The 21,145-nt window shown below is 55.5% G+C and overlaps 1 protein-coding gene across 4 annotated transcripts in view; it reads left to right on the top strand.

Annotated features, from left to right (window-relative positions):
• Positions 1-3,597: 3,597 nt before the first annotated feature.
• COL16A1 (collagen type XVI alpha 1 chain) overlaps positions 3,598-21,145 on the top strand; it is a 51,431-nt gene continuing 33,883 nt past the window's right edge. For all 4 annotated transcript variants that reach the window (XM_029080912.2, XM_029080910.2, XM_029080911.2 and 1 more), the window contains exons 1-11: positions 3,598-3,776; positions 5,418-5,535; positions 9,935-10,009; positions 10,134-10,251; positions 12,977-13,100; positions 15,423-15,698; positions 16,057-16,137; positions 16,826-16,951; positions 19,416-19,469; positions 19,962-20,006; positions 21,043-21,078. In XM_029080912.2, the coding sequence (XP_028936745.1) occupies positions 5,454-5,535; positions 9,935-10,009; positions 10,134-10,251; positions 12,977-13,100; positions 15,423-15,698; positions 16,057-16,137; positions 16,826-16,951; positions 19,416-19,469; positions 19,962-20,006; positions 21,043-21,078 (1,017 nt within the window). In that variant the 5' untranslated portion in view covers positions 3,598-3,776; positions 5,418-5,453. The remainder of the gene's footprint in view (positions 3,777-5,417; positions 5,536-9,934; positions 10,010-10,133; positions 10,252-12,976; positions 13,101-15,422; positions 15,699-16,056; positions 16,138-16,825; positions 16,952-19,415; positions 19,470-19,961; positions 20,007-21,042; positions 21,079-21,145) is intronic.

Here is a 21,145-nt window from a genome sequence, read left to right as displayed (position 1 = left end):
AGCTCATCCTAAACTCTAACCTCAATCCCTCTTGCTTCAATCTCCCAGAAGGCTCCTGAACTCCTGTTTTCCGAGTCACTCAGCATTTTCCCGGACTAAAATAGAGCGATCCTCCCAGCCCCCACTCGCTGCTGGGAACAGTCTTCAGCGGTGGTGGTTGGGGTTTGGGGGTCTGAATCAACGCGGCTGGTTGGGATTTCCGCTGACTTGGCCTTTTAATTTCAGAAAGGCGAGAGAAGGCCAACTGGATTCTCCCTCTCCCTGGGTGCCTTTCCGTACCATGGGCTTCCCTTCCTTAGGATATTCTGGTAGTCTTTCCTTTTTTGGGGGGTGGGGAGAGGGGGATCTTCAGTCTTACTCCTGTTAGCACTGTCTCCTTGTGTTAGACTTGAGCAGGAGGGAAAAGGAACAGTACCTGGCCTCAAATCCCAGGAAGCACAGTTACAGACAGGCTCCAACTATCAAGTGAAACTGAAGGAGGCAGAGAACACAATCTAGGCATAAGGAACATACCTACCCAAGTTAGACTAGGGAAGTCTTCTCAGTGCTTGGGGAAGAAAAGGAGGGAGGGCGGGAATTCCAGGTGCAGGGAATGACACAAGAAATGCCTTGGCAGAAGGGAGTAATGTGTGAAGACTGTGAGCAGGGCTCCTTGGCTGGAGGAGAGCAAAAATAAGGGAGGAGCAGGAGGTGGGGCAGTTAGGTATGGGGTATCGTGAGCGAAAGCCGTAATGCCCCCCTCTCCTGAAGGGGAGGAGGTCCTGATGGTCCTACAGTCACACAGTATCACCCCAGTTTACCACTGCTCCCTTCTTCCCGTGGTATCTGTTTCTCCTCTGTCAGCAGGGCTGCTGCCCTCTCCTGTACTGGGGTGACTGATGCCAGTGTACTTGGAAACTGTCTACCTCTTTCTATCCATTTATTCATTCATTCAATCATATTTATTGAGCGCTTACTGTGTGCAGAGCATTGCACTAAGAGCTTGGAATGTACAGGTCGGCGACAGATAGAGACAATCCCTGCCCAACAACGGGCTCGCAGTCTAAACGGGGGAGACAGACAACAAAACAAAACAAGTAGTCAGGCATTAATACCATCAAGATAAATAGAATCAGAGATATATACACATCATTAATAAAATAGAGAAATAATATAATAAACATGCACAAGTGCTGTGGGGAGGGGAAGGGGGAAGAGCAGAGGGAGGGAGTAATGGGGAGGGGGGAGGGGCAAGGGAAAGGGAGGGCTCAGTCTGGGAAGGCCTCCTGGAGGAGGTGAGCAGTCAGTAGGACTTTGAAGAGGGGAAGAGAGTTAGGCGGATGTGAGGAGGGAGGGCGTTCCAGGTCAGTGGTAGGACGTGGGCCGGCGGTCGACGGTGGGACAGGAGCGAACGGGGGACCGTGAGGAGGTGAGCGGCAGAGGAGCGGAGTGTACGGGATGGGCTGTAGAAGGAGAGAAGGGAGGTGAGGTCGGAGGGGGCCAGGTGATGGAGAGCTCTGGAGCCAAGAGTGAGGAGTTTTTGTTTCACGCGAAGGTTGGTAGGCAACTACTGGAGGTTTTTGAGGAGGGGACTGACATGCCCAGAGCGTTTCTGTAGAAAGATAATCCGGTCAGCGGAATGAAGTATAGACTGGAGCGGGGAGAGACAGGAGGAAGGGAGATCAGAGAGGAGGCTGATGCAATAATCCAGTCGGGATATTAATGAGAACTTGTACCAGCAAGGTAGCAGTCCATTCCGTCCTGGAGTCCTAACAGCTGAAGTACTCCTGACTTGGATTCCATCCGCTGCATCCCTAGTGCCAGGCAGATCACAGTTACTGTGCTTGTACTCAGGCCGTCACATGAGCTCGTTGTGGACAGAGAATGTGTCTGATGTTATATGTACTCTCCCAAACGCTTACCACAGTGCTTTGCAAGCAGTAACTGCTCAGTAAATACTACTGAAGGAACATGGGGAGGTTGACCTGCCCCTCTCCAGCCCAGGGCTCCTGCAGAGCTCTCCCGGATCCGCTTTGTGCGCCCAGGCCTGAAGCAGTATGGCATAGTGGATAGAGATGGGACTGGGAGTCAGAAGGTCATGGGTTCTAATCCCACTCTGCCACTTGTCTGCTGTGTGACCTCGGGCAAGTCACTTAACTTCTCTATGCCTCAGCTCCCTCATCTATAAAAGGGGGAATCGAGACCGTGAGCCCCATGTGGGACAGGGACCGTGTCCAACCCGATTTGCTTATTTCCACCCCGAATAACAAATACCATAATAGTAATAATAATAATTGTTATTGTGCTCTGACCCCCTTCTCTGCCTTCTCGCTGTTCCGCTCGGAGGCAGGGAAATGTCCCAGATGGTATTTCAGTTTGCTCGGAGAGAGGCGGGCAGGGGGAGGGAAAGGGGGTCTGGACTCCCTTACAAATCGAACTCAAGCGACTTGCAGGTCCGAGAAAGCTTCAGTCTTTCCCCAGCTCTTCCAGGCCACCTTCCATCCAGCCTGCTGCAAGGTGTGACTCGATCAGCCTTGGGGGAGGGGGCTCCTGGGGAATAATAATAATAATGTTGGTATTTGTTAAGCGCTTACTATGTGCCGAGCACTGTTCTAAGCGCTGGGGTAGACACAGGGGAATCAGGTTGTCCCAAGTGGGGCTCACAGTCTTAATCCCCATTTTACAGATGAGGGAACTGAGGCACCGAGAAGTTAAGTGACTTGCCGAAAGTCACACAGCTGGCAAGTGGCAGAGCTGGGGTTCGAACCCATGACCTCTGACTCCAAATCCCGTGCTCTTTCCAGTGACCCACGCTGCTTCTCTGAGCAAGGGGTTAACCCCCAAAGAGCGGGAGGGAGCCGCTATCCAGGAAGCTTCGGTCTTCCCGGAGCGACGAAGCCTGAGGCTTGGAGAAGGAGTTTGTGGTCAAGGAGCTGAGAGGTCGGAAAATACCAGACCACCGGGGTTTGGGCGGTGGCCACGTCACGGGGCGCTACGGGGCGCCACGGCGCGGCGGGAACGTTGCACTCCCGCCCCCCTCAAAGTCGGGGGAGGGGGACGGTCTGCAGTATCTTCTCTTAAAGGGTCACCGCGCTCTTTTCCGACCACTCCGACCCCTCCCCACAAAGTTTCATCCTGCGGATTTTAAAGGGACAGAGCTCCCCTCCCGCCCGCGCATGACGTGGGACTCAGCAATGGGAATTGCGTCTGGCTCCACGGTCCCCCCCAAAGCCCCCCACCTGGGCGGGAGGAATTGGGGGAGGGCTGAACCGGGACCAGAGAGGAGACAGGGGGTGACGGGGCGGTGGAAGCCGGGGGGAACCTCGTTTAACCGAGCCTGGAGTGGTGATGGGCGACCCTCACTCTTCTCCCCTCGTGGGACCTCGTTTAACCGAGCCTGGGGTGTTGTGGGGAGGGGCGACCTCTACTCTCCCCCCCACCCAGTTCTTCCAACTCTCCCCCCGCGCTCACACCCCCGGTCTGTCCCGGCCCGTCGCTGCAGCTGCCTTTGATTACACTGCCCCGTCTGCGCTCCGCCGGGGCGGGGGGATGGTCCTGGCAGCGCCCCAAACCTCTCTCCGAGGCTCAGCCCCTTCTCGCTCCTCTCCCGTCAGTCTCGGGCGCGGCGGGAACGGGGCAGGCCAGGCCGGGCCGGACAGAGCAACGCCATCGGGCTTTTGGAAGCCGGGCCCCGCTCCCTCTTTCTCTCTCTCGCCTGGACCGGGACAGGATGAACCGGGCGGCCCAGAGGGGCCTCAGGCGGATTAGGGTGTCTGTCTGAATTTGGGGTCCGGCAGGTAAGCTGGGGACTCGTTTCCCACCCTCCCCCCGCCTGCCTCCCAGGGGGTCTGCTTCCCGCCCTCCATCCCCGAAGTCGGGTTTCGGCTCGCTCTCTTCGCCCACCCCGGGGACCCTCGAGGGGACTCCGGAGTCTAGAGTGGCGAGGAGGGTAGGGATCAGGCTGGCAACGCTCTCCAAGTAGCCTGGAGAGGTGCCAGGGGAAAAGAGATATTTGGGGGCGGGGAGCTGGGCTGCCTGAGGACGGGAAGGCAAGCATGTTGGCTGCCACACGTACATACATGTTCGCACCTCCACACGTATCCACATTCCTCCCGAGGTTTACAGTCCAACTGTAAGGAGGGCCTCTGTTGGCCGGGCCTCTATTGGTCAGGACCCTGGCCAGGAACCTGGGGCCCCGCGCTGGACTCTGCAGTTTTGTGGGGTTAGGGAGGTGGAGGATCAGGGTAGGAAGAGAGTCTGTTGCCGATTTGTACATTCCGAGCGCTTAGTACAGTGCTCTGCACATAGTAAGCGCTCAATAAATACTATTGAATGAATGAATGAAGAGAGGCAAGGAGAGGAGTCAAGCAGGGCTGGGCTAGGAGAAAACAGAAAGGGATCTTGGGTTACTTGGAGAAAAGTTGCCGGATGTCTTCCATCTCCCCTGAGGGAAGACCAGGAGAAAATCGCCCAAGGTGCAAGCAAGATGGATTTAGGTGAGACCTAAGGAAGGTAAACAAAAGAGGCAGACAACCCCCCCCTTCCCTTTAAACTCTCTTGCTGATTGAATTGAGTGATAGGTGGCAAGGGGTAGGCAAAATGACCTCCAGAGCCTTCCAGGGGGCAGGCCAAGAGGGGATTCCGCCCAGGACCACTCTCCCCTGGCCTTGAGCATGTAGGACTGCAGGGTGACAGGGGCGGCCCACGAGGGACCTCTAGTGATAGAGTCCTTGTTGATTCTGGGTTGGTCAAGCAGGTGAGGAAATGGTGATGCATTTATTTAATCGCTGGGCATCAATCAAGGTCTAATAAAACTAAAGAGGTTCATATATCAGGGTGAGAAGACTGGTGGTGGGGCCTGGCGCCTCCTGGTGGGCTCCTCTCTTCTTCTCCCTGCAGCCTGGTCCTTTGTATGCCCTCAGCCCTGGCGACTGAGCCCACTGTTCTTGGGGCCAATGCTCGTTGGGCAGTCAGCAATGGGCCCTAGGCAGGGATGGTCATGGAACCCCTCTGCCCATGTGACCTCTTGGTAGGGGCTAGAGAGTGGGAGATGGGGCCCCGCCAAGCGCTCAACTCTTTCCAGAAGGCCCTGAGGTGGAGAACATCCAGTGGGTGGCAGAAACTTGCCAGGGGTCCAACCCAGTATCCTCTCTGGACTCTCTGGGAGAGGCTCCCCGCTGTAGATGGGGTCAGAGGGGCAGGAAGACAGCAGAGCGGAGGATCAGAGCAGGAGGTGTCCGGCCTGGCTCCCATGCTGACTTCTGATCTGGGCTTCCGGGATCCCAAGGTTTCTGGGGTTTCCGCCTGATGTTGGCACATGTGTGGAATCATGCTGGGCTGACCGTACGGGTGAGGCTGGGTACATGTGCACATGCAAGTTAGCACGCATACGCGAGGTAGCATGAGGCTGGGTCTGAGTTGGTCTTTCTCTGTCACAGGCCATTCAGGATAGTCCCCGGGCCACCCAGGGCAAGATGTGGGCCCCGTGGACACTGGGCCTCTGGCTGGCCGGGCTGTGGGGCTGCTGCAGGGCTGAGTCGGTGGCAGCAGCAGCAGGTAAGTGAGAGAGCCAACTAGGCCCATCCTCTGCTTTTCTTCTTGAAATGCCTGGTGGAACACCCTCCCTCCTCATATCCGACAGACAATTATTCTACCCCCATTCAAAGCCTTAATGAAGGCACCTCTCTTCCAAGAGACCTTGCCTGATTAAGCTATCCTTTCCGCTTCTCCCACTTTTTTCTGCATCACCCTGACTTATTCCCTTTATTCATCCCTACCTCCCAGCCCCACAGCACTTATGTACATATCTGTAATTAATTTATTTATATTTACATCTGTCTCCCCCTCTAGACTGCCAGCTCGTGATGAGCAGAAAATGTGTCAGTTTATTGTTATACTGTACTTTCCCAAGCGCTGAGTACAGTACTCTGCACATAGTGAGTGCTCATTAAATGTAATTGATTGGTTGGTGGCGGGCGTGGACTGAAGAGGAAGGTGAGGCGGGAGGGCAGGAGAGGGGACTTTGTGCATTTCCTTGGCCAAGCCACCCCATGGGCAGTTTGCCTCCCGGCTATCCGCTGGCCCAGTGGCAAGGACTGGGCTTAGTGCTCAGGAGAGTTCTTCAGTCTCAGCCCCAGTGAGAGAGAGAGTGTGTGTGTGTGTGTGTGGGTGTTGGGAGAGGGTAAAGGGCAATGTGCGTATATCTGGTAGCTTGCATATATGTCCACAAGTGTGACTCCTTGTTACAGGCATTTTAGTCTACATATGATGGTGTACACAAATGTGCAGATTTAACTGGCAGTCGGGGGCGCTATAGGGTCTCTATTTGTTGTACGGATTCGGCCCAAGAGCTAGCTACTGAATGAATGAAGGGGTGTGTGTGAGACGGAACGCATTTAACAGAGGCTGGGTGTGCGCTAGTGTAATAGGATGAGTGTGTGTGTGTGTGTGTGTGTGTGTGGCTGAGAGTGTGTGTGCGTGGCAGAGTGGAAGTTTCTTGCCCATCCCAGTCTCCTCTGCAGCATATGCTGTTGGTGCCAACAGGATCTGAGCCATCAGCAATTTTCTTGGGTGGGAGGGGTAGGGAATCTGGGAGGGTTGGAGGGATGAGGGGATTCTCTCTTCTCCCACCCACTCCCTCCCCAGTTTTCAATGGATAGGGGGACTTCCACCTGACCCTAGGTGGGCACGCCTGTGGGTCTCAACAGGGTCCAGTAGCCTAGCACGCAGTCGGGGAGGTTCAGGTTGCCAGTAAGTTTGGGACTGGAGGAGGGAGCCCAGGGCTCACCTTCAGCCCCCTTGGGCATCAGGGATGGGCCAGGCAGAGGGTTGAGCAGTGTCTGGGCACAGTGCCTGGGGAGATAAGATTGGAAGCGGTTACCCACAGGCACTGGAAGTAAGCTGCCCCGTCCTGTCAGCTCCCCAGATGCCAGTGTAAAAATACTTGATTTTTCTGCCTTGCCCTCAAGGTAGGTCTTCAAGTTGCCCTCCTGGGAGGCCAAGAAGCCAGAGTCCCGGGCGGGTGCTCTGAGGGTCGGGAAGTGGAGTGTATGCTGATGCATCTCTGCCTTGCTCTCTCCTCTCTTACCCGGTCCCCCCCGAGGCCCAGAGCCGTTCATTCCCACATCTGTAAAGAATTTGGGCAGCAGGCCAGCCGTGACTCATGCCCCCACACCGCTGACGCCAGCCAGTGAGGGGGCGGCGCTGGGCCTGGGCCTGGACCCTGTTCTGGGGCTCCCTCTGATCTCCTCTAGTCAGATGGACCCAAGAGACTTCTGCCCAGAGACGAACAGGTCATCGCATTGCCTGTTCTCCCCCTCATCCCCCCTTCACCCCTGCCATCTGGGCAGGACCCCACCTGTGGCAGCCCATATGTGACTTGCCTCTCCTTTTCCTCCAAATCCCAACTGAGTCACTCTCCCCCAAGCTCCACCCAATCGGGGTCATCCCTTAGAAAGAGGAAGGCCCATTTGAAGTCTAACCCAGATCCCTTTTACTGCAGGCAAAGTCCACACACCCCGGGCTTTGGAGTCAGAGGTCATGGGTTCGAATCCCGGCTCTGCCACTTGTCAGCTGTGTGACTGTGGGCAAGTCACTTAACTTCTCTGTGCCTCAGTTCCCTCATCTGTAAAATGGGGATTAAGACTGTGAGCCCCACATGGGACAATCTGATTCCCTTTTGTCTACCCCAGCGCTTAGAACAGTGCTCTGCACATAGTAAGCGCTTAACAAATACTAACATTATCATTATTATTATTTATCGTATCCTAAAATGGAAATGGAGGAAAGTTGATCCTGGCCTCCCCCTCTGCGGCTGCTCATCCTTTGGTAGGCTGAGGTTAGCCCCCTGCCTGCAGGACTTCTCCTCCCCACGTGAATACCCAGAGCCTCCCTGTCCTGGAGCCAGTTGGCTCCACCTCCCTCTTCTCCTCCTTTGCCCGACCACAGGCTGGGAAAGCCCAGAAGGAAAGATTGGCTCCAGGCACCAGAGGCAAGCACACAGACACATACACAGACACCACCCGCCCCCCCCCCACAGTGACACGCACACACACAAATACCAAGAGTATCAGAGAGAATCAAGCAGAGAGAGAGAGAGGGCACTGAGGGCTAGAGTAGGAGGGGAAGACAGGGCCAGTAAGACAGGCACACATCTGGAGAGAGGCTGTGAGAGCTGGTTGGGATCTTGGAGGAGGGCATGCATGCATACACACAAACGTGTGTGTGTGTGTATGTCTATGTGTTTGGGTGCATGTGCCTTGGGGAGTGGTCTGCATTGGCAGGAGGGAGTGGTAGGGTCTCCCACCTATGGCCTGCAGCTCAAAGGGTCAGGCCCTCCAGAGCAGGCTCTCCTGCAGGCTGGGTTAGGGTGGCCAAGAGCCACTGGACACCTCAGGACCAGGGCTGAACCTCAGGAGCTCCCCTGGTTGGGAAGAGGAGAGGGCTCCCTGGGTCCCACCAGAACAGCCCCTGAGACTGTGCAGGGGTCTTCAGAGTGACCCCCGTCAGAGGGCACCCGCCTCACAGAGTGGGATCCCCAAGGGCTTCTCTATCAGAGGGTACCCTGGTCCCCTTACCTGTTCCCCACCCAGGAGAGGTTTTCCAAGAGCCTCACTACCTCCACTGCCATGGAGATCTCCTGCGTAGGCTCTTCTCCCTGCCGGGCGCCTCCCTCACCCCTGTGGGGCCGGCAAGGAGGAGGCTGGGGTGGAAGATACTTGTGGAGCCTGAGGGAAGACTTGGGAAGTTGTTCGCCAGTGCCAGCAGGAGCCAGGTGGGATGGAAGTTGGCGAGGGACTTTTCAGGGAGGGGGAAGTGGCAATAATAGGAGGGACACACAGCCTTCACAATGAGGCTGAGTCCTCACCATCCAGAGAAGAAAAACTGATGGTCCCCTCTGGATGCCCATGTGTGTACTTGGACCCATGGAGGATGAGGCCCCCTTTCTTCTTCTTTCTTAGTGGTGTTAAGCACTTACTATGTGTCAAACACTGTTCTAAGCACTGGGGTAAGTACAAGTTAATTAGGTTGGACCAGTTCCTCTCCTTCTTGGAGCTAACAACCCCCACTGCCTAGGTGACCTGAACCAGCTGATGTCCATGCGATGAGCACACACATTTTGGCCGCCTTCTTAGGGCCAGGGTCTTTAGGACATTAGTGAATATAATAATAATAATAATAATAATGAGTGACATTTATTAGGGGCCTATTTGTGTTGAATGCTATGGTAAATTCAGTTATCAGAACACACAAAGTCTCACAGTCCCAGTCTAATTTATCCCCATTGTACATATGAGGAAACCCAGTGGTTAAGTGACTTGTCGAGGGTCACACAGTATTCTAGAGGTTTTGCTGACTCTTTTCATTAAGCCAGGACAGGATGCAAACAAGCTTGGAGCTCACCCCCTGAAGAAGGAGTTGTTCAGGTGGGAGGTGTTCCAGAGTCCTGCTTCCCCCCAGATTTGTGTGGAGAGCCTGGGCTGCCTGAATGGGGGCTCTGGGCATGGGCTGGATGTGGCACTCTGCCACTCCTGACACTCCCCACCCCGTCTCTTGGGTGGAAACTGAGTTTCTGGAATCAAGCCTGCAGTTCTGGGCTCCTTTACCTTGGCTCCAGCTCCAGTTGTCTGAACTTTTCCAGACCTTCAGCAGTTTTAGAGGCTCCCTCCTCACCCAATCCAGTCCCCAATCCCCAACTGTATCTCCAAACCCCATGCCCCCCGCCCCAGTCCCATCCCCCACATCCATTCCCATATCCCTAGTCCCAGCCCCCAGCTCCTCTCCTCAGCAAGATGAGGAAGATGAGAAAGAGCCCACTTCTCTTACCTGTTTGCTCCCCAGAATCTCAGTGACCTTGTTCTGTGTTGCGCTTAGTGCCGCACTGGGTGTGCCCATGGCCCTCTAGTCTGCCCTGAAAAGGGGGCTGAGGCGAATGCCCACAATGGCTGTTTTCCAGGAGAGCAGTGCCCAAGCTCACAGAAGGAAGGGTTGAAGTTGGAGCACAGTAGCGATCCCTCGGCCAATGTGACAGGTGAGTGGTCCCTGCTCTCTCAGATCCTGTGCACTTCAGCCCTGGCTATGCCCACTGTAGGGACCAGAGCGAGGGGCACTTGGGGGCTGGCAGTATGGTTTCCCCTCCTTTTCTCTTCCCACAGGCTTCAATCTCATCAAGCGGTTTGCCCTCATGAAGACCTCGGCCATCAAGAAAATCCGAAACCCCAAAGGCCCCCTCATCCTTCGGCTGGGCAGTGCCCCGCTGGCACAGCCGACAGAGTGAGTGCCCTTAGGCACACCTGAGTGAGGGATCTTTCACGATCCTCCTGTCTGGAGGAATCATCTTAGCTGCTCCCCTGCCTCGGGGCCAGGCAGACAGCCCTCTCTTCCCAAGCCTGCAGCTCCTCTCCTCAAATAGGGGGTGGGGTCAGACCCTCAAACTGGGAATGGAAGGGCACTCAGGGGGTGCTGGGGAGCTGTAGCTCTTGTTTTTATTATTTTTTTTGTGGTGATGCTGTGGTTGTGGGGGGCTCCCCCAGGAGCTGGTCGCTGAGGGGCTGTGCCTGGTTTGGGTGTGGGGTTGGGAGCCGGGAGCCAGATAAACACGAAGCGGCATGCCCATCTCTGACACGCCATTTCTGGCCTACCAGGGCCTCTGGGAAGGGCAGACCGGGGTCCCAGTTTGGGCGTCTCCGGGAGTCATTCCCTTGGCAATGGGGCCTTGCTGCCACCTGCAGGGTCCCCTGCAGGTGTCCTGTGCCCGGGTCAGTGCCCAGGGGAGTCTGTGGAGGCGGGAGAGGAAACACTACCCCGGTGGCTGGGCCCGGGGCCAGGGGCTTGTGCAAGAGTGTCCGGGTGGCGGCGGTGTGTTGGGCCGCCCCTGCCTTCAGGGGCCATCAGCTCCAGACTTGGCCCAGCTCAGGGGCGTCTACACAGTGGAACCTCCACTGTGCTGACCCCAACTCCCAGAGGGCTCTCCCCACCCCCTCCTCCCCCTGCCTCCTGCCCCCCAGCCTGGGCCAGGGAGGTCCAGGGGACAGGGATGCTAGGAGCATTTTTTGTCTCTGCTTCAGGAGCTGGAGAGATTCAAGTGGATCTCTGAGGGTGGGCGTTCCCGCCTGCGTGCTGGTGTGTCTGAGTATGTGTGCTTGTGAATGAACATGGGAGTGTGAGTAATTGTGATTGTAAGGGGACATCAGCATCCAGATGCGGGTCAGATTGTGCTTTTGTTTATCTGGGTGTGGGCTGGCCATGTTGTGGATCCAAGTTTTTGGGCGCCAAGAGATATGTATGTGTCAGTGTGTGTCTGATTTTATGTGTGTTTGATAATCATCACCATAGTGATGGCATTTATTGAACATTTACCATGTGCCAAGCACTGCGTGCAGTGCTAAGGAGAGATACAGGAGGACCAGAGAGGACAGAGTCCCTGACTACATGGGTCTCAGTATGAGACGTTGGGAAGCAGGCATCTTGTCTCCATTTTACAGATGAGGCAACCGAGACACAGAGAAAGTAAAGACATAGTTTGCCAGGGGCAGGGCTGGGGCTAGAACCCAGATCTCCGGATTCTCATTCCTGGACTGACTTTGGATTTATATCATTATCATTGTCACGGTCGATGGTATTTATTTAGCACTTACTGTGTGCAGAGCACTGTACTAAGTGCTTGGGAGAGTACAATACAACAGAGTTGGTAGATACGTTCCTGGCCTACTATGATCTTGTAGTCTAGAGGGAGAGACAGACATTAAAACCAATTAAAGACGGGTAGGTAAATAGTGCTATGGGACAGGGAGAAAGAGAGAGAGAGGACACAAACCAAATGACATTTGGATACCTCTTGGAGTGGGGACCACGAGATGGTATCATAGTGGGCACAGTGCCCATCCCCTGCATAGTCCCACAACCTTCCTCTCCAGCCATCCCGGGCTTCCAGCACATTCTGATACCCATGAGGCCTGGGGCTGCTGGGAACTCTTGCCTGGAAGTGTTAGCTGGGCCATTATTCACTTTGCCCACCCTTCTTCTGCCAGAGGTTGGGGAGGCAGGCAAACTTGGCTTACTGGAGCATTCCTATCCCACTCGCATCTCCTGTCACCTCATTCTCAAGTGCTCAGGTTTCCAGCCAAGGGCGCTGTCCCGTACAGGATGCAGCAGCTTGGAGCAAAGGTGTCAGGAGGCAGGAGGGTCCAGGACAGGGTGGGCTTTAGGCAAAGGCCTGGGGTTATCGGTGGACCTTAAAGACTCCTACCTTCCCCCCCTCCCCCACACCCAATAAGCCATCGTAGACCTGTCACTCTAGACTTCCTGCCTTGCCTCTCTCCTCTCCTTTCCTCAATCTCTCCCTCCTTCCTTCCCTCATTCTCTTCTTCCCTCATTCTTTCCTACCCTCATTGTCTTCTTCCCTTGTTCTTGCCTTCCCTCTTTCTCTCCTTCTCTTGTTCACTCCTTCCCTCCCTCCTTCTCTTCCTACCCTGCTGGTGCTAAGGTCAAGGGCCTCTCTAGCAGTATAAATCTAGAGTCGTGTCCAGCCTGAGGCCAGTGAGTGGAATTTCCTATCTGCATCGTAGTGATGAATGGGGCTGGGAGAGGTTGACTCCGATAAGAGGCTTCATATCCTCTGCCTGTCACTGGCCTGGCTCACTGCCAGTTCCTTCCCCCTCCAGGATTCTCCAACTTCACCACCAGGAGATCCCTGGGGGTCCTGGCTGGAGCTGGGGTGGGAACTGAAGGGGAGGGGGCTCCTTCCTCTCCAGCCTGGTGCTGAGCAGCCTCCAGTGGTCCCCACCTTCCTACTGCCCCCCGGGTATTTGCCAGGTTGCCCGGAAAATTTTGCCTAGCATCTGGGAAAAGCCAAAAGAAAGGGAGCAGGAGGAACAGCCCCAGGGTAGAACAAAAGGGAATAGGTGGAGTTGCAGTGGGAGGGATGGAGGTTAGGCTCCTGGAGGAGGGCTGGGGCTCTGGGGAGCTCAGCCTATATCCTGGTCCCTCCTGCTCCTAGGCAGGTGTTCCCCGAGGGGCTCCCGAATGAGTTTGTCCTGGTGCTGACGCTGCTGCTGAAGAAGCAGACGAGTAAGGAGACTTGGTACCTGTTCCAGGTGACGGACAAGCAGGGCTACCCCCAGGTGAGGCTGGCAGATCCCCTTGCTCCCCCTTCTCATCAACCACTGTTTTCCCCACTCCATCTCCCTCTCTCCTCATCCCTCTGTCCTCTGCACCCCCAGGTACAGAACTGGAGACTCTGACTGGCATAAAGACCCCTCCCCCACATCAGCCTCATCCATCCCCTGTGAATCTGTCCACCTCCCCATGCTCAGGCCCTGGCTGGCACAGTGGCAGCCCAGGAGGTACCTGTGCCGGAAGAATGTCAAGGCAGTAGCTTGGGAAACTTCATGGCCTAGTGGAAGAGCACAGGCCTGGGAGTCAGAGGACCTGGTTTCTAATCCCTACTACATCACTTGCCTGCTGTGTGACCTTGGGCAAGTATCTTAACTTCTCTGTGCCTCAGTCTTCTCAAATGTAAAATGGAGATTCAATACCTAAACTCCCTCCAACTTAGACTGTGACTCCAATGTGGGACAAGGACTCTGTCCGACCTGATCGATTTGTATCTACCCCAGGATTTGGAACAGTGCTTGACACATAGTAAGTGCTTAAAAAATGCCATTGGTAAAAAAAAAAGCCAGCTCTGAGGCTGGGTACCTCTAGAGAGCAACCCAACATCATGATGCAGCATAATCTTGGGGGGGACAGGGAAGGGAAAGTTGCAGGTCTCCTAGCTGGGACACCACCCCACTTTCCCAGGGACCCTCTCCCCAGGGCTAGGCTCCCCAGACTGGTGGGCTTTCACCTCCTTAGTTGTCAGCCAGCTTGCCCTCTCTAGCCGAGCCCTGTGCAAGACTGAGGGATATGGCCCCGGGGTGCAGGGGAGGACAGATAGACAGACAGACAAACAGACCGCCCCTGGATCTGGCAGAAGCACTCAGACCTGCCAGTCACCAGTTACTGGAGGGAACAGCTAATCTCCTGAATCAAATATCTGAAGTCGTCGGCCGAATCCACCAGCAGTTCCAAAACTCAAACCCAACCTGTTAATATTTTCAGTTGCCATGGGGCTTGGGGCCAGGGCCAGGGCCAGGGCCAGAGATATGCTGTTTACTAAGCACTCGTGCACCCAGCACTGTGCTAAGTAATGGGGTAGATGCAAGAAAATCAGATCGGCCACAGTCCCTATCCCTCATGGACCACAGCCTAAAAAGTAGGGAGAGCAGGTCTATTATCTTCAGTTTTCATTTGAGGAAAGTGAGGCACAGAGAAGTAGAGCAGCCTGCTCAAGGTCATGCAGCAGGCTATTGGCAGAGCTGGGGTTAGAATCCAGGTGTCCTGACTCCCAGTTTGGAGCTCTTTCCACAAGATCATGCTACTCCCTACAGCTGGGTTCAGAATTAGGGATGGGTTTGGTTGACACTGAAACATGACCTAAGGATTGTTGGCTCGTTGGTTAACTTATTTGTGTCCAAAAAGATCTGGTAAACATATGATTGAGTCTAGGGGGAGGCATGGGTCATGGATTGTGCTGGTTTGTTGGAGAAGGGAATAGTTAATTCAGGAAGACTTCCTGGGGAGGTGTCTGAGTGGTTGATTATTAAAGGGAAGGAGGAGGAAGGTTGTTCGGTGGTGCAGAGGTTCAGTGGGGAAAGAGCAGAAAACCAGAGAGATTAGAGAACAGGACATCAGAGATGAGGAGACCAGAGCACCAGGGATCGGAGACCAGGAGATCAAAGACCAAGAGACCAGGCAGTTCAGAGATCAGAGAAGCAGAGAGCAGGAGGTCAGAGATATCAGAAAGCACAGCAGCAGAGAGCAAGAGGCCGAGAGATTAAAGACCAGAAGACCCAGGAGATCAAAGACCAAGAGAAGCAGCATGGTGTAGTGGATAGAGCATAGGTCTGGGAGTCAGGAGGTCATGGGTTCTAATCCTGACTCTGCCACTTCTCTGCTGTGTGACCTTGGGAAAGTCACTTCACTTCTCCGTGCCTCAGTTACCTGATCTGTAAAATGGGGACAGGGACTGTGTCCAACCAGATTTACTTGTATCCACCCCTGTGCTTAGTACAGGGCCTGGCACATAGTAAGCGCTTAACAAATACCACAGTTATTATTATTAAGAGACAAAAAGACTAACGAGTACAGAGATCAGGGAAGCAGAGAGCAGGAGACCAGAGATATCAGGGACCAGAGATGCAGAGAGCGGGAGACCAGAGAAGTCAGGGAGAGCAGGGATTAGTGAGAGGAGATGGGAACAGGTTAAGAAGGCTCCCATTGGAAGCTATGTTAGCAGTGAGGAGAGATGGTGAGATCTCTCTCCTTCTTCCCTTACCCCCCGTCCCCTCTCCTCCTTCATGCCCTTGATGCCTCCTTCTACCTGTCTGCCCTTTGTCTCCTAGATCTCCCTAGAGGTGAACAGCAAGGAGCGGACCCTGGAGCTCCGGGCACGGGGCCAGGATGGGGACTACACGTCGGCTGTCTTTTCCGGAAAGGGTGTGGCCTCACTGTTCGACCTGCGGTGGCACAAGCTGATGCTGAGCGTGGCAGGACGCGTGGCCTCGGCCCACGTGGACTGCAAGTCCGTCTCCTCCAGGCCCCTGGGGCCCCGGCAAGGCCTGCTGGTGGAGGGCCATGTGCTCCTGGGCGTGGATGCTGAGCGTGGCACTCCCGTGCCTGTGAGTGCCCAGTGGGTGTCCTGATCCAACCCCTGCTCTGAACTCTTGGTTTGGGTTGGCATCTCTCCAGTCGGGAGTGGGGGGTGCTGAAGGGCCTGTTTCATTTGTGGGGAGGCCTGCTGCCTGAGGGCCACGCACTCCTGGGCATGGACACTGAGCGTGGCACTCCTGTACCCCTGAGGGCCCAGTGGGTGTCCCAATCCATGCCCCACTCTGAGCTCTTGGTTAGGGTTGGCATCTACCCAGTTTTGGGATGAGGGGCCTGTTTACTTTGGGGGGACTCCCTGGTCCAGTGCTCCCCAAGGGGCACATCTGTTCAGGTCCCTTCCTCCCTCCTCATCTCTCGCCTCTTCTCCAGTTTGACCTGCAGCAAGCTCACATCTACTGCGATGCTGCCCTGGTGGTGGATGAAGGCTGCTGCGAGATCTCGCCTGCTGGGGTGAGGGCACATGAGGGCACGCGCTGGCAAAGCATAACTGCTGGGGGAGGGGGAGAAATTCTAGTGGTAGTACTAGAGGTACGAGTAACAGAAGGAGGAGTGGTCAAGACTGAGTGCCCCTCTCCCTTCGGCATCATCTGTGCACTTCAATCTGTGATCTTTGGACACTTGATATTCTCCCCATACCCAACTCCACAGCACTTACGTACATATCTTTAGGTTATATATTACAAATGATCAATTTATTCGTATCAATGTCTGTCTCCCCCTCTAGACTATAAGCTTGTTATGGGCAGTGAACGTATCTGCCATTTCTGTTGCACTGTACTCTTCCAAGAGATTAGTACAGTGCTCTTCACATAATAAGCACTCAATAAATACAATTTACTGATTGATAGATTGATTGATAGTGCGCATTTGGGAAGTACAAAACCAAAAAGCAACACGTCGCCTGCCCACATGGAGCTTCCCTTATGGGAATTTGATTTGGAGGAAATGAGTTGGGGCATCAGAAGGGCCCCAGATCCAGGTAGGTGCCAAGTAGGGATTATGCCACCTTTTCCAGTTCCGGCCCTGTGAGTGAAGCAGTGGGGAAACATTCAGTGAGGGGAGAGGACAGAGGTTCTGGAGAGGCCGAGGAAGTGACTGGTGCAAATCCTGGCCTCTTTGCCCCCCTTCCCCTCCTTAGTGCCCCCCAGAAGCCTCCAAGGCTCGACGGGACACGCAAAACAATGAACTCATCGAGATCAACCCTCAGACAACGGGCAAGGTCTATACCCGCTGCTTCTGCCTCGAGGAGTCGCTGGCTGGAAAGGTGAGAAGCCCCCTTGAAAAGGAGGAAGGGAAGTGCCCGGGGCTACATGGAGCTCCTGACAAGGGTGGGTGGGTCCTGGGCAAGGTGAACAAACCTGGCAGCAGAGGTGGGATGGGGTAATCGTATTCTGTGGGGTCTTATCAGAGTGGACAGAGCCTGGGCAGGGTGCATGTGGCCCTGCCGGAGGTAGTGGGGATGGGATGTGCTTTCTGTGGGCTAGTGGCAGGGGGTCGGAGAGACCCCGGCTGGTCTCTTTCTTCAGGAGTCGGGAGATCCAGGGAAGCTGGAGTGGGGAGAGAGGGACCAGACCCACTGCTCCCTTAAGAGGAGGAATGTGGTCACTCCAGTGGGCTGTAGCCAAGGCCAGAGGACTGGCGGCTGGTGGGACGGAGGCCCAGCCCATCAGAGTTGGGACTCCTCCCAAGCCCGGCTACTGGAGCAGGAGCAGGGAATCCGTTGGCAGCCCCCCGGCAGGGTGATGCTGCCTTTGGAGGGATTTGGGATAAATAGCAGGAAGGACTGCTCTTGGCTGGGAAAGGGGGAACAGAGTAGCAGACCGGGTGGGAGGGAGAGTCTGTGGAATTCTTCTCTCTGCAGAGTCTAGTTGGATTGGGTTAGGAGAGGGTGAGCCAGGAGGCAGAGGAATGGATGCGATGACCTCTAAAAGGTCCCTTCTTTCTCCCTGATTCTATTTTCTAGTCTTGTTCAGAGTCCCCGCTCTCTGCTCCTTCCCCCTTCTGCTGGAACAGAAAGAAGGCAGGAGTGGGGTTTGGAGGGGGGCAGGGTGGAGGCAGGCTGTTGACTCAGTTGTGTCTGGGGGAATCTCTGGTATTTAGTAATAATAATAATATTTGTGGTATTTGTTAAGTGCTTACTATGTGCCAGGCACTGTACTGAGCACCGGGGTGGATACAAGAAAAGCAGGTTGGACACAGTCCCTGTCCCACGTGAGGATCACATTCTCAATCCTCATTTTCCATTTGTCATCCCACCAGACCTCTACCCTCCTCTTACTTTGGCTGGGAGGGGTGGGCAGATGTGGAGCTCCAACATTTATGGTGACATCTGAGAGACTGTCACCTTAAGAAACTGACCCAGGTGTCTCGGGCCTAGCTAAGCCAGGATCTGAACCATCCGGAAAATCAGCTGGCCTGGACACAGGGTCAGAGGGAAAGGTGGGGCACGTATCATATTCCACTGGGAAAGGTGGGGCTGGATCTAGAGGCCGACCAGTACCCATTTTCATGTGGGCACAAAGTATGGGTGCCAACCTGCCCAGGTCTGAATGCAGGCTGGCCTCCTTGGTTACCCCTGATAGCCTGGCTCTGCCCAGTAATCAGGAGGCTAGATCCAGCCGAAGCCAAGAGACAATCTGTGCCCTCGAGGGAGCTGGGGTCAGTGCCAGGCAGGCAGGAAGAAGGAGTTCAGAGCTGCAGGGTGCTCTTTGAATTGAGGCTGGTGCTGGGGCATTCCCTGTGCCATCCAAGCACTTTTGCCTGCTCATCTCGGTCCATAGGTGCCAGAGCTGTTGATTCAGGGCAGATGGGGGCACGAGGGCCTCTCGTTGGCTTTCCCAAATTGCCCAAGGGCCCCCGGAATTCCATTGAGCTGGTTGTCTGTGCCCAGGAAGGCAGCTGTGCCTGGGTAGGGGAAGTTGAAGGGTAAGCCCCGGCTGTCTTCGGTTGGAACAGGTAGGTGTGGGAATGGAAAGAGCTGGAGCTGGACTCTCCCCAAGCCTCGGGAAGTGGGTTTGGGGGCCCTGGAGAGGAACGTTCAAGAGAAGACTTGAGCCCCTTGACTCGCCCCTGCCTTGCCTGGGCAACACTCCCTCGGCCCCAGCCCCCGGCCCCTGGGCACCGCGCCCGGCCTCCCTCTCCCGACAACACAGCCTCTTTGATTCCTCTTCTTGGATGGCTCATTTTTTCCGCTTTGGAATGGAGACATCACGTGGGTGGGGAGGGGAGCTGTGGGGGGTGGCGGTGGGAGGAGGGAGAGGAAGGAAGAGGAGGAGGAGGAGGGGCGAATGTATCCTCAGGAAAAGAAAAGGAGAGAGATTGTTCTTGCCCAAGTGTAGGGGGTGGGGAGAGACTGGAAGAGAAAAGGGAAAGGCAAAGGGGATAGCCAGCAGTGGGCCTGAGCCTCACCATCTTGGCCAATGGCGTAGGCACTGCTCTGGCATGGCTGCCAGGTGCCCAGTATCCCTATCTGCTTGACCAATGGGATGGACACTTTGTGTGGCTTCCAGGTGCCTAGGATCCCTGCCCATTCGGCCAAAGAGGTGGGCAACATTCTGGCTTGGCTACTAGGTGCCCAGCATCCCTGTGTGCTGCATTGTCAGCTTCTTCTTTCCCGAAGACTTGCTGACCAGCACTGGCATCAACTCAGAAGGCACCAAGTTGGTCCAGACCCATGTTGCCCCAGCCCTGCCTTCTCTCCTAACTGACCTTGTTCTGTCTCTCTCCAGGAGGATGCTAAGGTGTCGGGGAAAGCTGGAGTGAAGGGAGAGCAGGGTGACAAGGTAAAGGCCCCAAGTCCTGGGCTTGGGCTCCTTTAAGCCAGGCAGCCAGGCCTGGTATTCCCCCAGCTCAGTTTCTCCACCCTCTCAGAGGTGCCCAGCCTTACTGCCTCCTCTCCCTCCTGTCCCTTGGCTCTGCTCACTGCTGCCAGACTTCTGGCTGCAGTGCTGATCTCTCCTGCCCAGGTGCCTCTGGGAGTTCTTGTCAGAGCTACTGCCAGATGGGAGCGGCCCCACTCAGGGTCTTCTGAGTCCCCACCTCAACCTTAGTTTCTAGGACTCGGAGCCATCATCCCGTGGCCATCCCACTCCTGCCTATGCCCCACCCCCCCCTTGCCAAGTTCCCAGACCATGAATGGGATTCGAACTCGGGACCAGAAGATCAAAGATTGGCTCCCTGTCCTCCCTCTCTGGCTCTTGGGGCCCCAGGGCCTGGGGCTGCCTGTGGGTCCAGCCCCTTCTCCAGGTCTCTCTCCCCTCCCTCTTGCTTTGCAGGCATCCCAGGGCGCTTGGAGACAACGGGGATCCCAGGATGATGAGGTAAGTTTCCCTAGGCTCTTAGGAGAAGGAGAGTACATTGTCCTCTCAAGGACACCGCCCCTATAACACCCCCGCCCCTCCATAGGAAGGGGTGGGAGGGGAGCTGGGGTAGAGGAGGGGGGTGTGATGGTGGAATCGGTGGGGAAAGCTGCTGGAGGGAGGACAGACAGTTGAGAGACGCCCAGGCAGTGGAGAGATGGATGCCCACGTTGTCCTGGCCTGGCTCCCGGGTTCCTGGAGAGCCTCTGTGAGAGTCATGGACCACACCAGGACTTGTTGGTTTGGCCAGAGGCCGGGAGGTTTGGGAGAGGGAGCGGGGCAGGGCAAGGGAGGGAACCGCAGGGTTATGGCCCAGAAGGAAGAGCAAGGAATTGGCTATCACAGCATCACCTTAGGTGCCCTTTCCACTCCCATTACCCTGAGAGGAAGTCTAGTCAGGAGAAGGGACGGGAAATGAGACTGAGAGCCCTGGAGTGAGAGAGTGAGGAGAGAGTCCGGGATGGCTGGAGGTCCTGGCCCCAGAAATCAGCAGGCCACCAGAGAGGTCACCCTGAGCAGGAATTGACAATAAGGCTGTCTTGGTTTTAGAGTTTTCGCGGAATCACTGAGCCCTGAGACCTGGAGAGGGAGGAGAGAGGCTTGTTATTTGCACGCATGCGCACACACACACACACACACACACACACACCCCCTCCCCCCCCCCACCTCTGCCACCACTGGACTCTGCAATACTGTGTTGGTCTTGGGGTATCTTTAAGAAGGGAAGTTGGCATGAGGGGAAGGAAGAGAGTTACTAAGAGTTCCAGATGGGCATACCAGGCAAGTTTCTATTTCCAGAGGGTGGGCACAGGCTGGGCACAGAGAGAAATCAGCCTTCATGCGTAGCACCTATTAAAGCAGAGGAAAAAGAGCTTCGGGGCACTACGAGTGGTAAGGAGCAGTGGGCCCAGGCTGCAGTGCCAGGAAAAGGGCGAGACCTGGGACGTTTAACTTCTTCCTGACAATGCTGACCTTTGACTTGGTGGTTCTCTTTCAGTGTCCACCCTGTGCCAGTCGTGCCCGTGAGAAGAATGTGAGTGTGTGTGTGGGTGTGTGGGAGCGTGGACAGGGGAGAGGTGGTACCTGGGAGGTGGGTGACC

Source organism: Ornithorhynchus anatinus, chromosome 16, assembly GCF_004115215.2.
Source record: "Ornithorhynchus anatinus isolate Pmale09 chromosome 16, mOrnAna1.pri.v4, whole genome shotgun sequence".
Lineage (NCBI taxonomy): Eukaryota > Metazoa > Chordata > Mammalia > Monotremata > Ornithorhynchidae > Ornithorhynchus > Ornithorhynchus anatinus.
Note: the sequence above shows the minus strand (reverse complement) of the source record. Positions and strands in the feature narration are given on the sequence as shown.